The following is a 16,517-nucleotide window of genomic DNA, read 5'->3' as shown; positions in this document are numbered from 1 at the left end:
TTAAATGTAAATGTTTGTCACCTGAGGCCCAAAGCCACATCCAACAGAAAACAAAGTGCATTTGAGGCCTCTTTTCCTGGAGCCTTTCTCACAGTTCCCCAGGGCGTTGTTCACAATGAATCATTCTGGCCGTGTGCCCACAGGATCCTCAGAATCACAGACTTGGAAACACTGGCAGCCTCACCCATTCCTAGAAATCGAAACTGAAAAGCCCTGTGCCTGGGTTCAGCTCGCCTGGGAGACACAGGAGCCTCAGGCTGCAGAGGGGAAGAAAGCTTCAGGGCCTGAGGATGGGGCAGGGACTCAGCAGCACCCAGGCCTCAGGGTTGGATGGGTTCATAGATTACTACCTCCAACCCAACACCAGCTTCCGTAATGATGTCAGAACTGTCATCAACACCATGTGTGCCTTCCTGAAGGAGAGATGCTTCCGAGACACGGACTACTCTGTGAGGGTTTCCAAGGTGGTGAAGGTGAGCTCCCCTTAGCCTGAACTGACCCAGATGGGAGGAGAGGACCCTTGGGAGCCATACTGTAGCCCTGATTCCGTCTCCTCACTTCTGATCACAGCTGTGTACTGGTTTCTGCCCCCAGGTCCCACATCCATGTTAGAAAAGAATCTCAGCTACAGTTTGTGTTCCACCCTCCCAGGCCACATCCATTTCAGAGTCAGGGAAACTGAGGCCAAGCTTGGGGAAGTAGTTTTCTTGAGAGTGGTGGATCAGAGGAACCAACCTTCACATTGCTGTGTGGCCTTTGGTTGGTTACTAACCTTCTGTGTGTACAGTGTTCTCTGCACACCTCCTGTGATGGCACAGGACATGTAGACTAAGTCAAATGTGACATGGGACAGAACAGGACCCCATGTGTGGGTAACTGGATTGATGGGGCCTCACTGGGCTTGGGTTAGAGTCTGTCAAACCAAACTTCATGACAGTACCTAAGTCTCAGTCACTGTTAAAGCTGCAGAAATCATGTTGCTGGTGGTTTGTGTCTCATTTTTACTTTTAAATTCTTGTGGATGTGCGCTGTGCGTGTGTTAGTGTGGTGCCCTCAGAGCTGGAGAGCGGCTGTCACATCCCTTTTAGCTGTAGTTACATAGGTGGTTGTGAACTGGACTATGTGGGTGCTGGGCACTAAACGCAGGACATTTGTAAGACCAACAGGGTCTTTTAATTACTGAGCCACCTTTATGTCCCCAGATATGATGTTTTTCATCATCATCATCATCATCCTGACTATGGTTTTTCTCTCCCTCCTTTCCTACCTCCCCTCTCTCCTCCAAGTCCACTCCTCCACAGTTTCTCTACAGAAGAGGACAGGCCTCCCATGGCTATTAGCTAGCCGCTAGCCGTGGCATATCCTTCCCCTCACATAAGGCTGGATGAGGCAACCCAGTAGGGGGAACAGGGTCCCAAAAGCCAGCAAAAGAGTCAGACAGCCCCTGCTCCCTCTGTTAGGAGTCCCATAAAGAGACCAAGCTACACAACCACGTCATATAAGAAGAGGCCTAGGTCAGTCCCATGCAGCCCCCTGGTTTTCAGCTCTCTGTGAGCCCCTATGAATCCTGGTTAGCTGATGCTGTAGGTTTCCTGGCAGTGTCCTTGACCCCTCCCCTTCTTATAATCCTTCCTTCTTCCTTCCACAGGATTCCCCAGTCTCCCCTTGATGTTTGGCTATGGGTCCCCAGAAATGACATTTGGCCGGTACTCACATGTGTTAAGTGATTGTTTTCAGCATTTTATTTAGGGAGGCTCTCTTTAGTATGAGTTCTTTTTCTTCTTTATTGTTGTTTTATAGGTGTGGATTCACCTTTTACTCTTTTTTTCTGTGGTCCTATGACTTTTATGTTATTTTAGATTACATAAAGCCAATTTGTTATAAGTATGTGATATCGTATAAACATATTCCCTCCAACTAACAATGCTAACAATGAAGTTCCTGACAATACTTCCATATGTATATATTAATTATATATGGATATACTGTCCTCCCACCCACTACCATCCTGTTATTTGCTTCCCCCCCAATCAGAACATTCCCGGAGAGTCCCCTTCTGATTTCATGTCACATGAGTGCAGCTAAATCTAGGTTACACCTTAGAGAAAATGTGCTACCCTTCCTACCACCATTGCCATCCCTTGCTCCTCATTTCCTTTAGACCCTTCCATCTTTCTCATTCTCTCTCTCTCTCATGCATACACACACACACACAGCCATATTTAACTCTAGACTCCAGAGATAGACACTGACGTCTGTCATCTTGGGTCTGGCTTATCTCCCGTAACATGTGGAGATCCAGAACCATCTTTTTTCCTACATAGATCCTGATTTTACTCCTCAGCGCAAGTCTGGCTTTCCCTCTCCATCATCACGCTAGCTGGTGGACCCTTAGGCTGTTCAGCATCTGGACTCCCTGTTCCTAGTCTTTCTCATTGTCTTTCAGGGTGGCTCCTCGGGCAAAGGGAAAATGCTCACGGGCCGGTCAGATGCCAACCTCGTGGTGTTCCTTAACAATCTCACCAGTATTGAGGATCAGTTAAAGCAACGAGGAGAATTCCTAAAGGAGATTGAGAAACAGTTGTGCCAGTTACAGGGCGAGCAAAAATTCCCAGTGAAATTTGAGGTCCTCAGATCATGGAGGAACAACTCCCCTGGGATAATCTTGAAGTTGAGTTCCTCCGAGCTCCAGCAGGAAGTGGAGTTTGATGTTCTGCTGGCCTATGATATGCTGGGTAAGCCAGTCAGAGCCTTAGCTCATCCTTCTGAATGCCTTCATCCTCTCTTCTCTCTCTCTCCCCCTATCCTCCCCCCTCTCTCGTCATATGCGGATTCATTGTGGGGAGGATGTGATCATGAACCATGGATAATACACCTCAGCAGCCATCCATCTTTTCTGAGTTCTGGTCTCTCTCTGACCTGGAATTACACATTAATCTTGACTGACTGGACAGAGCCCTGGGAATCCTCTTGTCTTCACCTCCCCAGCTCTGTGATTATAATAATCCTGTGCCACCACTCCCGGTATTTCCATGAGTCCTGGGTTTCCAACATGATTGTGAGCCAATCACATTAGTGACAATCTCTCTAACCCACACCTTCTATTCCTGAACTGAAAGTATTTATCATTTGAGAAATTCACCCAAACAAGGATTGCTTTAGAGGTGAGCTGGGGAGGAGAGATTTAGAATTTTGGGAGTGGGGAATGAGGATCCATCAGAGAAGGGCATTAAGTAGCAAGCTGGCCCACTGAGGGAATGAAGGCACCTTAGATGTCCCCTCAGTTTACCAGTGATATATGTGGCTGACTGTGGATTTTGTCTTTGTAAGCCTGAGGCAGCAGAAAACTCACTCAAATTTAATAACTGATGCATCTTTTCCCAAGGGAAACCTCAGACAAGGCCAGAGGCCTAGGTATCTGTGGGAGGGTTAGTGCAGGATACAGAACTTCTCAGAGGAGTGCTATCTGCCTCCAGAACCCAGGAAACCCAGCCATCACCACCCCAGCCTCCAACATGCACGAACATGTTATTTTATGCATGAAATGACCCTCTACATGAAGATCTTACACCAGGCCTGACACACAATGTATCTCCAAAATTAATAGTTGCCCAGTTCTACCCAAAGACAACCAGGGACACCCCTGAAAGCACACTGGGGCTTGGGGAGTGTAGAAAATACTGGAGGCTTTATATTTGGGGAACACAGCACCCCTTGGTGGCCAGTGTGTGAACTGCTGCTGTTAACTTAAAGACAAGGTCACTGCCCTCTGCTTAGGAGAGCCATGGAAACAATAGAGTCTCAGGCATCAGGGAATGAGAGGCCAGTCTGGGAGAAGGAGCAGCCGCATGCTGTGGGAAGCTGCAAGGGGAGGGGGCCCTTAGGGAATGATCCAGAAATTAACTATAATGCGGTTTCCCCAGAAACCTGTCTTGGTCATAGACTTCCCCAACCTCAGGCAGCTTCCTAGTAAGGAAGTCGGGCCACCACAGAAGGACCCCCTTAGAAATGGTGGTGTGGGTGGCAACCTAAGAGAGGACCCTGTCACAACCCTACCCAAGATGACATAGCCAATGAGCTCTACTCTGCTGGACCCTCAAGTTGAAAATAAGCCCATGAGTCAGTGAGTGACTGGGCATGTCCCCAACTCCATCGGCAGGTGACTTTGTCCTATGTCAGCATCAAAGCCTGATGGTGTGGCCTGCTGCAGCCACAGCCACACAAGTGCACACACCTGAGACACAGCCTGCTACCTGCCTAATCCACTCAAATGTGCACATGTACCCACACACAATTGCACACATACGGTTATTCCATAGCCTGCTGCCCATCTACAAGTTCATTGGACACACACACGTTGCTCTTCTCAGAACCTAGACAAATAAAGTCATGTGATATTAAGTTAGGCACTACAGAAAATCATGCAGTGTAAACACACAGTGACTGGGGAGATAGCATAGTGGGCAAGGGCAATTTTGAACAAGCACGAGGACCTGAGTTCAAATCCCCAACATCCACCTAACTTAGGAGGTGTTAGTCATGGACCTGTATCCCTGGCACTATGGGGGCAGAGACAGGAGAATCTCTGTGGCTTTCTGGATGCCAGCCCAGCTCCTTGCTCACAGAGAAAATAGGGATCAGGTGACAAATTATAAAGAAAGACACCCAATGTCCTCTATTACCTCCAATCATACATGTATAATCTCTCATGAACACACACAAATCTCAGACTCTGTAAGCCTGAGATGCACGAATAAAATGCATCAGACTGCTCCACAGTAAATCTGGCATGAGCAGGGGTGCACACACACGACAAGCCCCATGCAGATAATACTGGGCACACAGAATGTGGTTGGCCATTATTAGATGACCGTGCAGCCCTCTTGTGTGTGACCTCAGTGTGCTGTTTCCTTCCACCGCTGTCTCCAGGCCTGTGAGGAGGGCACTATATTAGGAACAGTTGTGGGATTTTTAGGGCCACATAAGGTATGCAGTCCTGAGGTGTGCTGGGACACATGGATGTATGGGGAGTGATGCTTGCCGGGGTTAATCTCTGCCCTGTTCACAGAATCCCACAGCCTGTGAGCTTGTCACCCCAGAGAAACCAAAGAACCTCAGAAAAGGACTGTGGTGTTAACTAAGTGAAGCCTCCTTTACAGGTGATGTCAACGTCTACAACAAGCCTGACCCCCAAATCTACAGACGGCTCATCAGTGAGTGCACCTCCCTGGGGAAGGAAGGCGAGTTCTCCACCTGCTTCACCGAACTTCAGAGAAACTTCCTGAAGGATCGTCCACCCAAACTGAAGAATCTCATCCGCCTGGTCAAGCACTGGTACCAACTGGTATGGCATCTGGTCCAGCCACTGTGGTTTCCATGAGTGGAAACTGGGCCAGAGAAAAGCAGGGATATTCTAGTTGGCTTTCTATTGACACGATATTTTATCACATGACCAAAAGTCTCACAGGAAGGAAAGAGAAGGAAAGAAGGAAAGGTCTTATTAGGTTGCACTTCCCAGTCACAGTCCATCACTGACGAAGTCAGGGCAGTAATTGAAGCAGAGATCATGGAGGAATTCTGCTCACTGGCTTGCTCTCCATGACTCACACAGCTGGCATTTATGTACACTACAGGGTCACCTGCCCAGGCATGGCACCAATCACAGTGGGCTGTACCTCTCTTGTTAATCACTGATCAATAAAATGCCCCACAGGGCAGTTTGATAGAAGCATTTTCTCATTTGTGAGTCCATCTTCTCAAGATGACTCTACCTTATGTCAGATTCACAAAAAGAAAAAAGAAGAAACACAGGGGTGAGAAAATAGAAAATGAGAAAGAAGAGGGGAAAGAGAGGCTGAAGGGGAGGATTTGAGAGAAGAGAAGGTGACAGAAGACAGCAAGGGAAGGTGCTGCTGTAGGAGGGAGAAGGGAGGGGGAGGGGAGCTGGAGGAAGGAGGACTTGCCACGCTTGTTCCAGTAGGTGTCTTCCAGTCCACTTTCCAGGTAGCCTGCTCTCTCTTCAGCCATGTCTGGTTCACTGCTTCCTGGTTGCTACATCATTTGTGTCTAGATTTTTGCTTCTTTCTGAGGCTAAGCCTGTCACATTCTCTGGTTTCTATTTTCCTGCCATTTCAAGCTATTAGCTCTTTAAATGGGCAATCTCTTGTTTTTTTCTGGACCTTTTTAAATGTTTGTGTGGTGTTTCTGTCTCTATACCTGTTCTAGGGAGCACATGTGTCTGTGTTTATTTGTGTGCACACACACGTGGAGGCTAGGGAGTGAGTCACTCTCCATTTTGTAAATCCGCTCAGGGCCTCACACTTGAGCCCACAGAGTGCTAAGTCAACAGTTCTAAACAGTCGTAGAGCCCTGGGAACCCCATCTCCTCCTCTGCCTAAAGCTGGGATTATGAGTCACTGCTCTCATCAGCCTGTGTGTGCTGGGATCTGAACTCCATGACTTGACTGGGGGGCACTTTATGGACTGGGCCCTCTCCCTAACTCCTCCCCTGTTATTTCAGAGTCTGTGATAAAACCATAAATAATGAGCATCATTACTATCCTGCTCTGAACCTCACTTCCTGGCTGTCAATTACTGTGTCATGATTCCTCCTATGCCTGCTAGTAAATGCTCAATGTGGACCACACAGTCTCCATCTCAACCACTCAGCCCTTGGCTATAGCATGGGAGCGTCCGTAGACTAAATCTACATGAACAGGTCCCCACACAACAGCTGACAACCCTGTTTTACTCTTCTGTTTTGCTATTCTCTTCACAGTGTAAGGAGAAGCTGGGTGAGCCGCTGCCCCCACAGTATGCTCTGGAGCTGCTCACAGTCTATGCCTGGGAACGTGGGAATGGAGTCACTGAGTTCAATACAGCCCAGGGCTTCCGGACAGTTTTGGAACTGATCACAAAATACAAGCAGCTTCAAATCCATTGGACAGTTTATTATGACTTTCAAGACCAGGAGATCTCAAACTACCTGCTGAGTCGGCTCACAAGAGCCAGGTAGCCTGTCCCCTCATGACTCAACCTCCCCACCAGTGAGGACCATGGTGTAGCACTGTGGAAATGGGGAGGTGGGAGCTCCGTGTCAGTGGAGCCTTTCCTGTCCTGTCACTGTGCTGGACACTGTCCTCTTGTCACATGATTGACATGAGGACCTGGGAGGCAGAGGTGGGCTTTCCTGTCTGCAGATGAGGAGACCAAGACTCTGACCTTGTCTACACCCAAACAGCAGAGGGAGGGGGTACATGGAGTGGGAACTGAGGTGTTCCTGCAGTGATATACGTGTTCTGTTTTGTGGAAGAAAAGGTCTTTTTAGGATGAATTTTGGCTTGCAGCCATACAGAAGCCAGTTTTGGTTAGCAAAACTGTACAAGTTGCATCTCGGCAAGTTAATGCCTGTATGCCAAACCCTCTTCTCTGAAGCTCCCTGAAGGAAATAAATGTCAAAGCAATTCTGGAGACCAGTTCTGGTATTCCAATGTTTTAATTTTTTTTTCTGGTTTTTCAAGACAGGGTTTCTCTGTGGCTTTGGAGCCTGTCCTGGAACTAGCTCTTGTAGACCAGGCTGGTCTCGAACTCACAGAGATCCGCCTGCCTCTGCCTCCCGAGTGCTGGGATTAAAGGCGTGCACCACCACTGCCCAGCTTAATTTTTTAAAGCAAGTTTTGCAGAGGCTTTGAACCCTTTTGGCAGAACTCAGATAAGATTCAAACACTTCAAACAAAAGATAATATCACGAAAGGCAGTTCAAAGCCCCGGTATTAACCCTACTGAATTCCAGCCAGCTGCAATGGTCTGCGGATTCTCAGGCCACACCTTAACTGAAGCCGTAAGGACTGGGAGGCTGTGAACAATACAGTGCATGTGCCATCTGGGTGGTGACGTGTCTTGACCTTGTGTTGTGTTCAGCCCTCACATCTCATACTCTGACCCTCTCAGGTTGAACTCTCTCTATGCTGTGTGACAGGGACTCAGGACAAACGTAGGACAGTTTTGCTCTGTTGAGCTTCTGCCCTGTTCGTGGGCAGTGGTACCTGGGGCACTGGCCAGCCGGTCAGTTCCCTCTCTGAATGTTGCTTTGCAGGCCTGTGATCCTGGACCCAGCTGACCCAACAAGGAATGTGGTTGGTTCGAATCCAGAAGGCTGGTGGCGGCTGGCAGGAGAGGCTACAGTCTGGCTGCAATACCCATGCATTAAAAATTGGGATACTTCCCGAGTGCGCTCTTGGGATGTGCCGGTGAGAATTTGTCACCATTCTGTCTCCTTGACCACAACTTTGGTCAATTCATCTATTGGGAGAATATTCAAACAAAAAAATGCTGTCTTTCCAAAGGTGCCCAAGCTTGTAGGCTGTCCTGCCACACTGCTTGCTTTACAGTCATTCTTGGTCTCAGGGATTGTCACATCACCCCTGCAGAGTTCCTGTTGCCCAGCATCCTAAGAAATAGCAGCTTCTGCTCTGAGTGTCTGCTTTGTGTTCAGGCTCTGTCCTGCATTCTTTATTATACAGTAGCTCACTGGATCCTCACTAGGGCTCTATAAGTTGAGACACACGGAAGGGTCCATACACGCAAATCAAGAAATACATCACAAATGAACTCCAAGACAGAAATCACATTACCACCTCAAGAGAGGCAGAAAAGGCTTTGGAAAAAAAATACAATATCCCTTCATAATTAAAACTAAAAGTGGAGAGACCACCTACCAACATAATAAAGGCTATCTATGACCAACTTAGAGCCAACTCATGGTAAATGGAAAACTTCATGAAATCTTTTCTCCTGAGATCAGGAACAAGACCAGGTGTCCACGCTCTCCACTCCTACTCCACGGAGGGTTTGATGTCATAGCAAGAGTAGTAAGAGATGGAAATAAAAGGGATGCAGTTAGGAAAAGAGGTCAAAGAATCCTTACTGTAGATGAATGGATCTATATATGAGACCCTAGACTCCATCAGAAGACTCACACAGCTGATACACACTTGACATACCAATGGCAACCACACCGAGAATGAAATCAGTGCCCTCTTCTGCCCTGCACGGGCACTTCACACAAGGGGTACAACACATGCACACACATAAAATTTCAAGGTCTAAGAAGTTTTTTTTTTTTTTTTTTTTTTGTTTTTCGAGACAGGGTTTCTCTGTAGCTTTGGTGCCTGTCCTGGAACTAGCTCTTGTAGACCAGGCTGGCCTCGAACTCCCAGAGATCCGCCTGCCTCTGCCTCCCGAGTGCTGGGATTAAAGGCGTGCGCCACCACCGCCTGGCTCTAAGAAGTTTTAACTTCTTTGAGAGTTCATCTCACTCGAGCTAGAATGATCATGAACAAGAAAACGGATGATAACAAAAGCTAACAGATGATAACAAATGCCAGCAAGGAGGTGAGGAAGAGGACCCTAGTCATGGCCAGTGGGGATGTAAACCTATGCAGCCGCTGTAAAAACTGAAAACAGAAATTCCATGACCTAGCTGTATCACCCCTGGGTATATACCCAAAGAAGTCTGACTCTTAGCACAGGGACTCTTGCGCATGGACATCTATTGCTGCTGTATTCAGCTGTATTGTGCTTAATAGAATCCTTCTCTCTCTGATGATATGAGGAGGCTCGGTCAATAACACACTTGTCACGTAAGCAAGGATAAGGAGCCTAATATCATCATCAGAACCATGTAAATGAGTCGGACAAGGAGATGTGCACTTGCCATTCCAATGTGTGGACAATGAGGTCCCTGCACTGGCCAGCAAGGGAGCATAGTCTCCTTGGTGAGTTCCAATGCAATGCAACCCAAACGTCAAGGAGACAGCACTTGAGGAGTATAGCATTCTCGGTTGATTGCACACACACACAAACATGCATACATACACAAACATATATGTACATGCAAATACACAAGTACACAGAAACACACACACGCATACATGCACACACACACAAGAGGCCAGTAGGATGAGAGAGCTGAAGCCACTGACTCAAGGACTGTCAGCTAAGGAGATGAGGGGCTGGGATTCCCATGGACTCTGAAGTAAGTGCTCAGATCCACGAAGCGGCTCATCTTTCCTATCTCATTGTCATGTGACCCACAGTACTCAGTAGGGCTGTGTCACAGTCACAATGTGGCACAGAGGGACCTGCAGTTGAACCTTTCCTCTCCTGGGGCAGGGTTTTTCTGATGCTAGGGAACAGATGATGTCATGCATTGCCTCAGGATTGAGCCTAGAATGGGTTCAGGGATGTGGGACACAAACCTCAGAAGGTCAGGAAGGAAAGTAGAAGGGACCTAGGGGAGCAAGACACCTGTGGCTGCTGTGACCTTTAGGACTGTCACACAGCAGAAAGGTGGCTTGGCTCTCTCTCCCATTTTGGCAGATCTGCTACTGAATGAGGGGAACTCAGATATGGCTATGTACACTTTCAATGGGCTAAGCTCCCTCATCTCCAAAACTCCTAACTGCCATCTTCACAACATGGGGATATGCTGTCCCTTCTGAGGGGCTTCAGGTAGCCAGTCATGGTGCCCTACCCCCAGGCTCATTTGCATACCCTTCCAAGTACCAATGCGGGCTCATGACATGATCGTGTGTTTTCTGTTACAGACCGAAGTTCCTGTGCCACAATAACAGGTTAGCTATTTTTCTTTGTTGTTTTGGTTTGTCTTGATGTGGCTTATGCTGTGTAGTCCTAGGTGGCCTGGTCATTGCCATCCTCCTGCCTTAGTGCTGAGGTAATTGTAGACCTGATGTTCTCTGCCTTCCCTCCATCCTCAGGTGGACAAGAACTGGAATTGTGTCCTCCTGTGAGCACAGCAGCATCTGCTCAGAAGGGTCGAGAGCCAGGGGATGTGCTCCTTTGCTGCAGGCCTTGACCAGAGAGGGCAGAATGCTGCCCAAGGCCCCAAAGGGAGAGTGTCCAAGCTGGGATCAGACGCCAGGCTTCTGACCCTTGCCTGCCCACACTTCCATCCTGTTCCATCACAAACAGCCTTCCTCATGGCCTGCTTCATCTGCCTTATCCTCTACCAGTGTCCTCTGTGGGACAAGAGATTCAGAGGAAGAGGAAGAACTCAAGCTTGACTTCTGTCTGTATATGTAATGGGAATATCTGTCCAATGTCTGATCAATGACAATAAACCACAGCAGATGCCATGACAGTGTGTGAGATGAGTCAAAAGGGTGTAGGTGTGTGTGTGTATGTATATGTGTGTGTGCGCGCATGTATGTGTGTGTGTGTAGATGTGTCGATGTGTGTGTTTGTGTGTGGATGTGTGGATGTGTGTGTGCATGTATGTGTGTGTGTAGATGTGTGGATGTGGTATGTGTGCATGCAGGTATATGTGTGGATGTGTGTGTATTTGTGTGTGTATGTGTGTATGTGTTTGTAGTTAACTAGATGCATTTATTGACCACTTGCTACACGCTACCCATGAGTCCAGGCACTGAGCGCTCAGCCCGAGACAGAGCAGAACCAACCCACTACAGCTATGATGTCACATGGCTTGAGATCCCCCAGATCACTTATACATCATCTCAAGTCAGAAATCCCTGGTTCCTTCTGTCCATGTCCCCAAGACAAGACTCAAGACCTGCCCTATCTACTCAGAAGCTGTTCTGCAGCTGCGCATGACTACAGGTACCTAGGAGTGTGAGCAGTGCACATGAAGATGCATGGTGGCTGCAACATGCAGGGGGGTTTGAAGAGGTGAATGACAAAAATGAACTGAATTTGTGACACTGGAGATCACAAAAACAGACACATGGTTGTCTGTGGTGACAATGAACTTTTGATGCACTGAGTTAAATCACAGTGGGCGTCTGCTTCCTTTTTCTCTTTCTGAGACAAGACCTCATTATGTGGCCTAGTCTGACCTGAAACTCATAGGCATCCTCCTGCCTCAGTCTCCCGAGTTCTGGAATTACACACACACACACACACACACACACACACACACACCCTCCACACAGAGACCTAATGGTTCCATAGTTCAGTGTTGTGAACCGGTGGCTCATTTGTCAGACCCCCAAAACACACATGTGACTTCAACTCTTGTACCCTGCTTACTTAAGAGTTCAGGGCATTGCACAGGGCACCTGCTCCCAAAGCCTGCTCCTGTCCCCAGTGCCCACTCTCTTAATAACTCTGTGTGTGTGTGTCCGTCCTTCCAGCCATCTGTAGTGTGAGCTGTGGGCCTGCTTTTTGTCCTGCCCGGCTCCTGCACGGCTAGCTTTATACCCGAAATAATTACACGGAAACTGTATTCTTTTAAACATTGCCTGGCCCATTTCTATTCATGTGTGTAGCATCTTGAGGTGTGCTTACCAGGAAGATTCTAGCCTAAGTCCATCCTGGGTCGGAGCTTCATTGCGTCTGCTCTAGAGCACACTGGCATGGCGTCTGCCCCAGAGAGGAGAGGAGCTGCCCTGCATCTGCTCACTTCCTCTTCCTCCCAGCATTCTATTCTGTCTACTCCACCCACCTAAGGGATGGCCTATCAAATGGGCCAAAGCAGTTTCTTTATTAGCCAATGACCTTCCTCCATCAGCCATCGTTCATTCAGTTCTTATTCTAATAGCCCTGAGAACCAGGAGCCCCAGTGTCTCGGAGTGTGAGAAGATGCATGTCCCCTAGACCTCAGAACAAATCACACTCTGCAGGGTTACCAGGGGCTCAGATAGAGCACACTGCATACTTTCAAAGACTACAGTATATGGCATTTAAAATATTTTAAGAATTTAGGACTCTTCATGACACTGAGACACATATGCTCCTGGCAGCACCAATCTACTTCAAGAGAAAGATGGGCATCAAAGAGGCTCCTTATGGAGTTGGTTAGCCATTTGGGCAAGAAACTGCTCTTGCCTGGACTGCTTGATGAACTGGACATGTAGGACCCACAAAGAAATGACTGCTGAACTTGCCTAAAGGTGTTCAAGGTTCCTGCTTCATGAAAGAGTCTGCCAGACATTCTGCAGAACACAGAAGAAAGTCACTGACCAATATAGGTGGAACTGTCTTTGAAATTTCCTGCCTCATGGAAAAGTCTGCTGGATACTATGGGCCTGTGGGCTGAAGATGAATGTTCCAATGATACAGAACTTTTGGTTACTGTCCAGGCAGAGAGATGTCTCTGTCATTTCTAGAGTTCTGGGAGTTGCTTGCAGTGCATGAAGTTGAAGAATAGATAGTTTTTGTAGTTGTCTTTAGTTTTGATGAAAGATAAAGCAGATATAAATGTTGTAACTATAATTCTTGCTTGATACCTATTTTGTTATATGTAATTTCACTATGTTAAAGTTAAAACCTTCCTATTTATTTAAACATAAAATGGAAGGTAATGTGGGATTCCCCTCTGTATGCTGTGAATACCATTGCCCAATAAAGAAACTGTCTTGGGCCTGTGCAGGGACTAGAGATAGGCAGAGAAAACAAAACTGAATGCTGGGAGAAAAAAAAAAGGCAAAATTTAGAGAGAAGCCATGTAGCCCCTGCCGGAGACAGCTGCTGGCTGGAACTTTATCTGGTAAACCACAGCCTCATGGTGACACACATATTAATGGAGATGGGTTAAATTAAGATGTAAGAGTTAGCCAATAAGAAGCTAGAGTTAATGGACCAAGCAGTGATTTAAATAATATGGTTTCTGTGTGATTATTTCAGGAGTCTGGGCATCTGGGAAACAAACAAGTGGTCTCCTACTACAGTGTCCCTACTTCCCTACTCCAGCTTGAGCTGAATCAAGGTTGGCAAATCCATGACAAAGACAGGCTTCTGGGGAGCTGCCCTCCCAGCTCATTTCTGGGTCACCCCCTCTAAGTCTAGTGAGAACAACAAATGAGAGACCCCCCTGTGAACAGGATATTCTAGAGTAAGCTGGAGCATCATAGTTTTTAGAGGGATTTCTTAGTTGTGTTGTACTGGATGCTGTAAACATCAATTCCATGATGTTTTGTTATATATCTGTTGTTTCTTGGTATCAACTCCATACTCACATTAAAATCAAAAAGCATGGTTATAGTAGTGATGCCATGTATCATATGAAAAATGTCTTGTGTTTTATCCAAGATTTAGTTGAATAGTTTGTACCTAAGAAATATTAATTTATTACATTTTCTTTTACAGTTTTGATTCAGCTTTCTTTCATTTAATTGTTATTACTCAGCACTATCTTAAGACAAACAATTGGTACCTTCCTGTGATCAGCTGTGCCTGCTTACAAAGGATGACCACCACCAGGTTTGCTGACTGTTGATATTCTATCATGAAAGAAGGTATCTCCTCCAGCAAGTATATAGTCTCTTTTCCAGGCAACTGTATACAATGCATCCCTAATGACATGTGACTTTGTGGCTATAGGGATGAGCTAGAGTACATAGGCTGGGAAAGACTTGGGAGGATGTAGATTCTGTGTATGCACCTATGAGAAAGCCATCTTTAAAAGTGTTAATTTAACTTGAGTGCTAACAGGCTTACTTCCTACATCCACTGAGAAAAGTAATATAATAGAGAGAATATGGCCAGTGGAAGAGTAGAGAGAAGGTAAGCTCCACATATGCAGCTATGGGAGAGCCACTGTACACACTATTTGGAGACATTCTTATGTGGCTTTTGGGTATCTTAGAGTTTTTATTGCTGTGAAGAGACACCATGACCACAGCAAAAACTTATAAAGGAAAATATTTTATTGAGGCTGGCTTACAGTTTCAGAGGGTTTAGTCATTATCATCATGACAGAAAGCATGGTGGATACAGGCAGACACAGTGCTGGAGAAAGAGTTGAGAGTTCTACCTACATCCAGATCAACAGACAGCAGAAAGTGACTATAACATACTTCCTCCAACAAGGCCACACCTCCTAATAGTGCCACTTTCCATGGGACGTTGGGGGTCATTTTGACTAAAACCACTACAGTATCAAAATCCTTGTGTCTTTTCAACCATGCTCAGTAAGTAAGCTCAGTAAACTCCTTGGTTCCCCAGGATGGACTTTGGTGAAATTGTACTTTGCATCTTCATTGGGACTTACAGTTTCCTCCCCCCTCCACAGGAGAGAAACATCTCACAACAGATCATAGACATATTTGTCAATGTTTCTATTTCCCATGATATTAGAAAAAGGAAGCAGTACATAAAAGCACACATTAGAAGAACATAAATGTGTAAATGCCCTTAATGAAAAAAAAGGAAGAACTTAGATATATGAAGATAATGATGACTGGGTGGCTCCAGAATAAACAAGACAGGAAAGCTTTTGCAAGCTATGAGAGTCTGAGTAAGTTATTTAAGGTATATAAAGGATGAGGTTTAGAGATCATATATTTATTGAAGTTGGCAATTCAACTATTTCAAGGACTGCCTAAAATGTATGTCAAACAAAGTTTATTAAGTTGTATCTGAATATTGAAATATTATAAAGTAGTTAAAAATACAAAACTGGTGTAAAACTGACCTTCTAGATGTTTAACAATCATCCATAGAGGCTATTCTAATGTGGTTAGAGGGAACAAAAGGGGAACTATTTCTCCCCTTTCCATACAAGGTCAATGAGGTCCCTAAGGACAGAGGTTTTTGATCACTTATTGTCCAGTTCATGGAGGCCATGGAGAACTCACTCAATGAATTTGAAACATTATCAAGTCTAAAATGGAGAATCAATGTGGGAAATATTCTTCAAGGCTTCAAAGGAAGCCACAGTACATGAAGCAATTATTCTCACTTTGACGGACAAATGATAAAAGAGAGACTTGAAGAGTCTGAGATTCCTTCCAAGCCCAAGTGACCTCTGAGGACTAGTTGATCAACTGGCCTTGACAACTCAAAAAAAAAAAAAGATTAATTATGGCAACCTGCATTGTTCTTCAGTACTCAAGGAGAAAATTTAATCAAAGACTAAGAGAATTGGTAACAACACAAGGGATCGCACTCCACAAACATTAGATATAAGTCTACATAAGATGTTATTTAGATAGCAAATCTCACTAGTATTTTCTCCTTGATAAAAAGATGTTGCCCAGATGTGAGACATCAGACCTTGGCTCCTGGAACACTTTAACACAGCAAAGGACAGGGCATTTATTGTTTTAACATTCAAATTAAATGATGCTAAATACCTTTTTTCTCTCTATATTCAGAAGCTACATGGGAAGGGAATAATGCTGACTTTGGGCTGATAAAACAACTATAAAAGGGTGTGAAAGTTGGTTGTGGGTTCATCACTCTGGAGACCAACTGTAGAGGTTAAAGGAAAACATCTAATAAACGGGGACTATTGTGAGCTCATCAAGAATGTCTTATGAACTTTGGACATTTTAGTTCTTCTCAGACAAGAGTAAAGAATTCCTTTTCTGTCTACATCTGAGAGTTTGGTCTTTACAAGAGTCTCTATGGACGGGTCTCACAATACTGCCACCTGATACCCCAAATTTAGCTAGAAGAAACCACATCAGTCATTGCCCCAATCCCACAATAGTAGTTAGTGTTATGTCTTCAGAGGGAGGCGGGATAAGAACTAG

The 16,517-nt window shown here is 45.9% G+C and overlaps 1 protein-coding gene across 1 annotated transcript; it reads left to right on the top strand.

The window, feature by feature from the left end:
• Nucleotides 1-229: 229 nt before the first annotated feature.
• Nucleotides 230-11,073, top strand: LOC130871821 (2'-5'-oligoadenylate synthase 1A-like). The gene is made up of 7 exons (XM_057765441.1): nucleotides 230-473; nucleotides 2,447-2,735; nucleotides 5,160-5,344; nucleotides 6,779-7,011; nucleotides 8,096-8,249; nucleotides 10,608-10,634; nucleotides 10,779-11,073. The coding sequence occupies exons 1-6, from the start codon at nucleotides 291-293 to the stop codon at nucleotides 10,629-10,631; spliced, it is 1,068 nt and encodes a 355-aa protein (XP_057621424.1). The 5' UTR covers nucleotides 230-290; the 3' UTR covers nucleotides 10,632-10,634; nucleotides 10,779-11,073.
• The last annotated feature ends 5,444 nt before the right edge of the window (nucleotides 11,074-16,517 follow it).

The sequence above is a fragment of the Chionomys nivalis genome, chromosome 3 (assembly GCF_950005125.1).
Source record: "Chionomys nivalis chromosome 3, mChiNiv1.1, whole genome shotgun sequence".
In the NCBI taxonomy this organism is placed as follows: domain Eukaryota; kingdom Metazoa; phylum Chordata; class Mammalia; order Rodentia; family Cricetidae; genus Chionomys; species Chionomys nivalis.
This window is presented reverse-complemented; position numbering and strand designations above follow the sequence as displayed.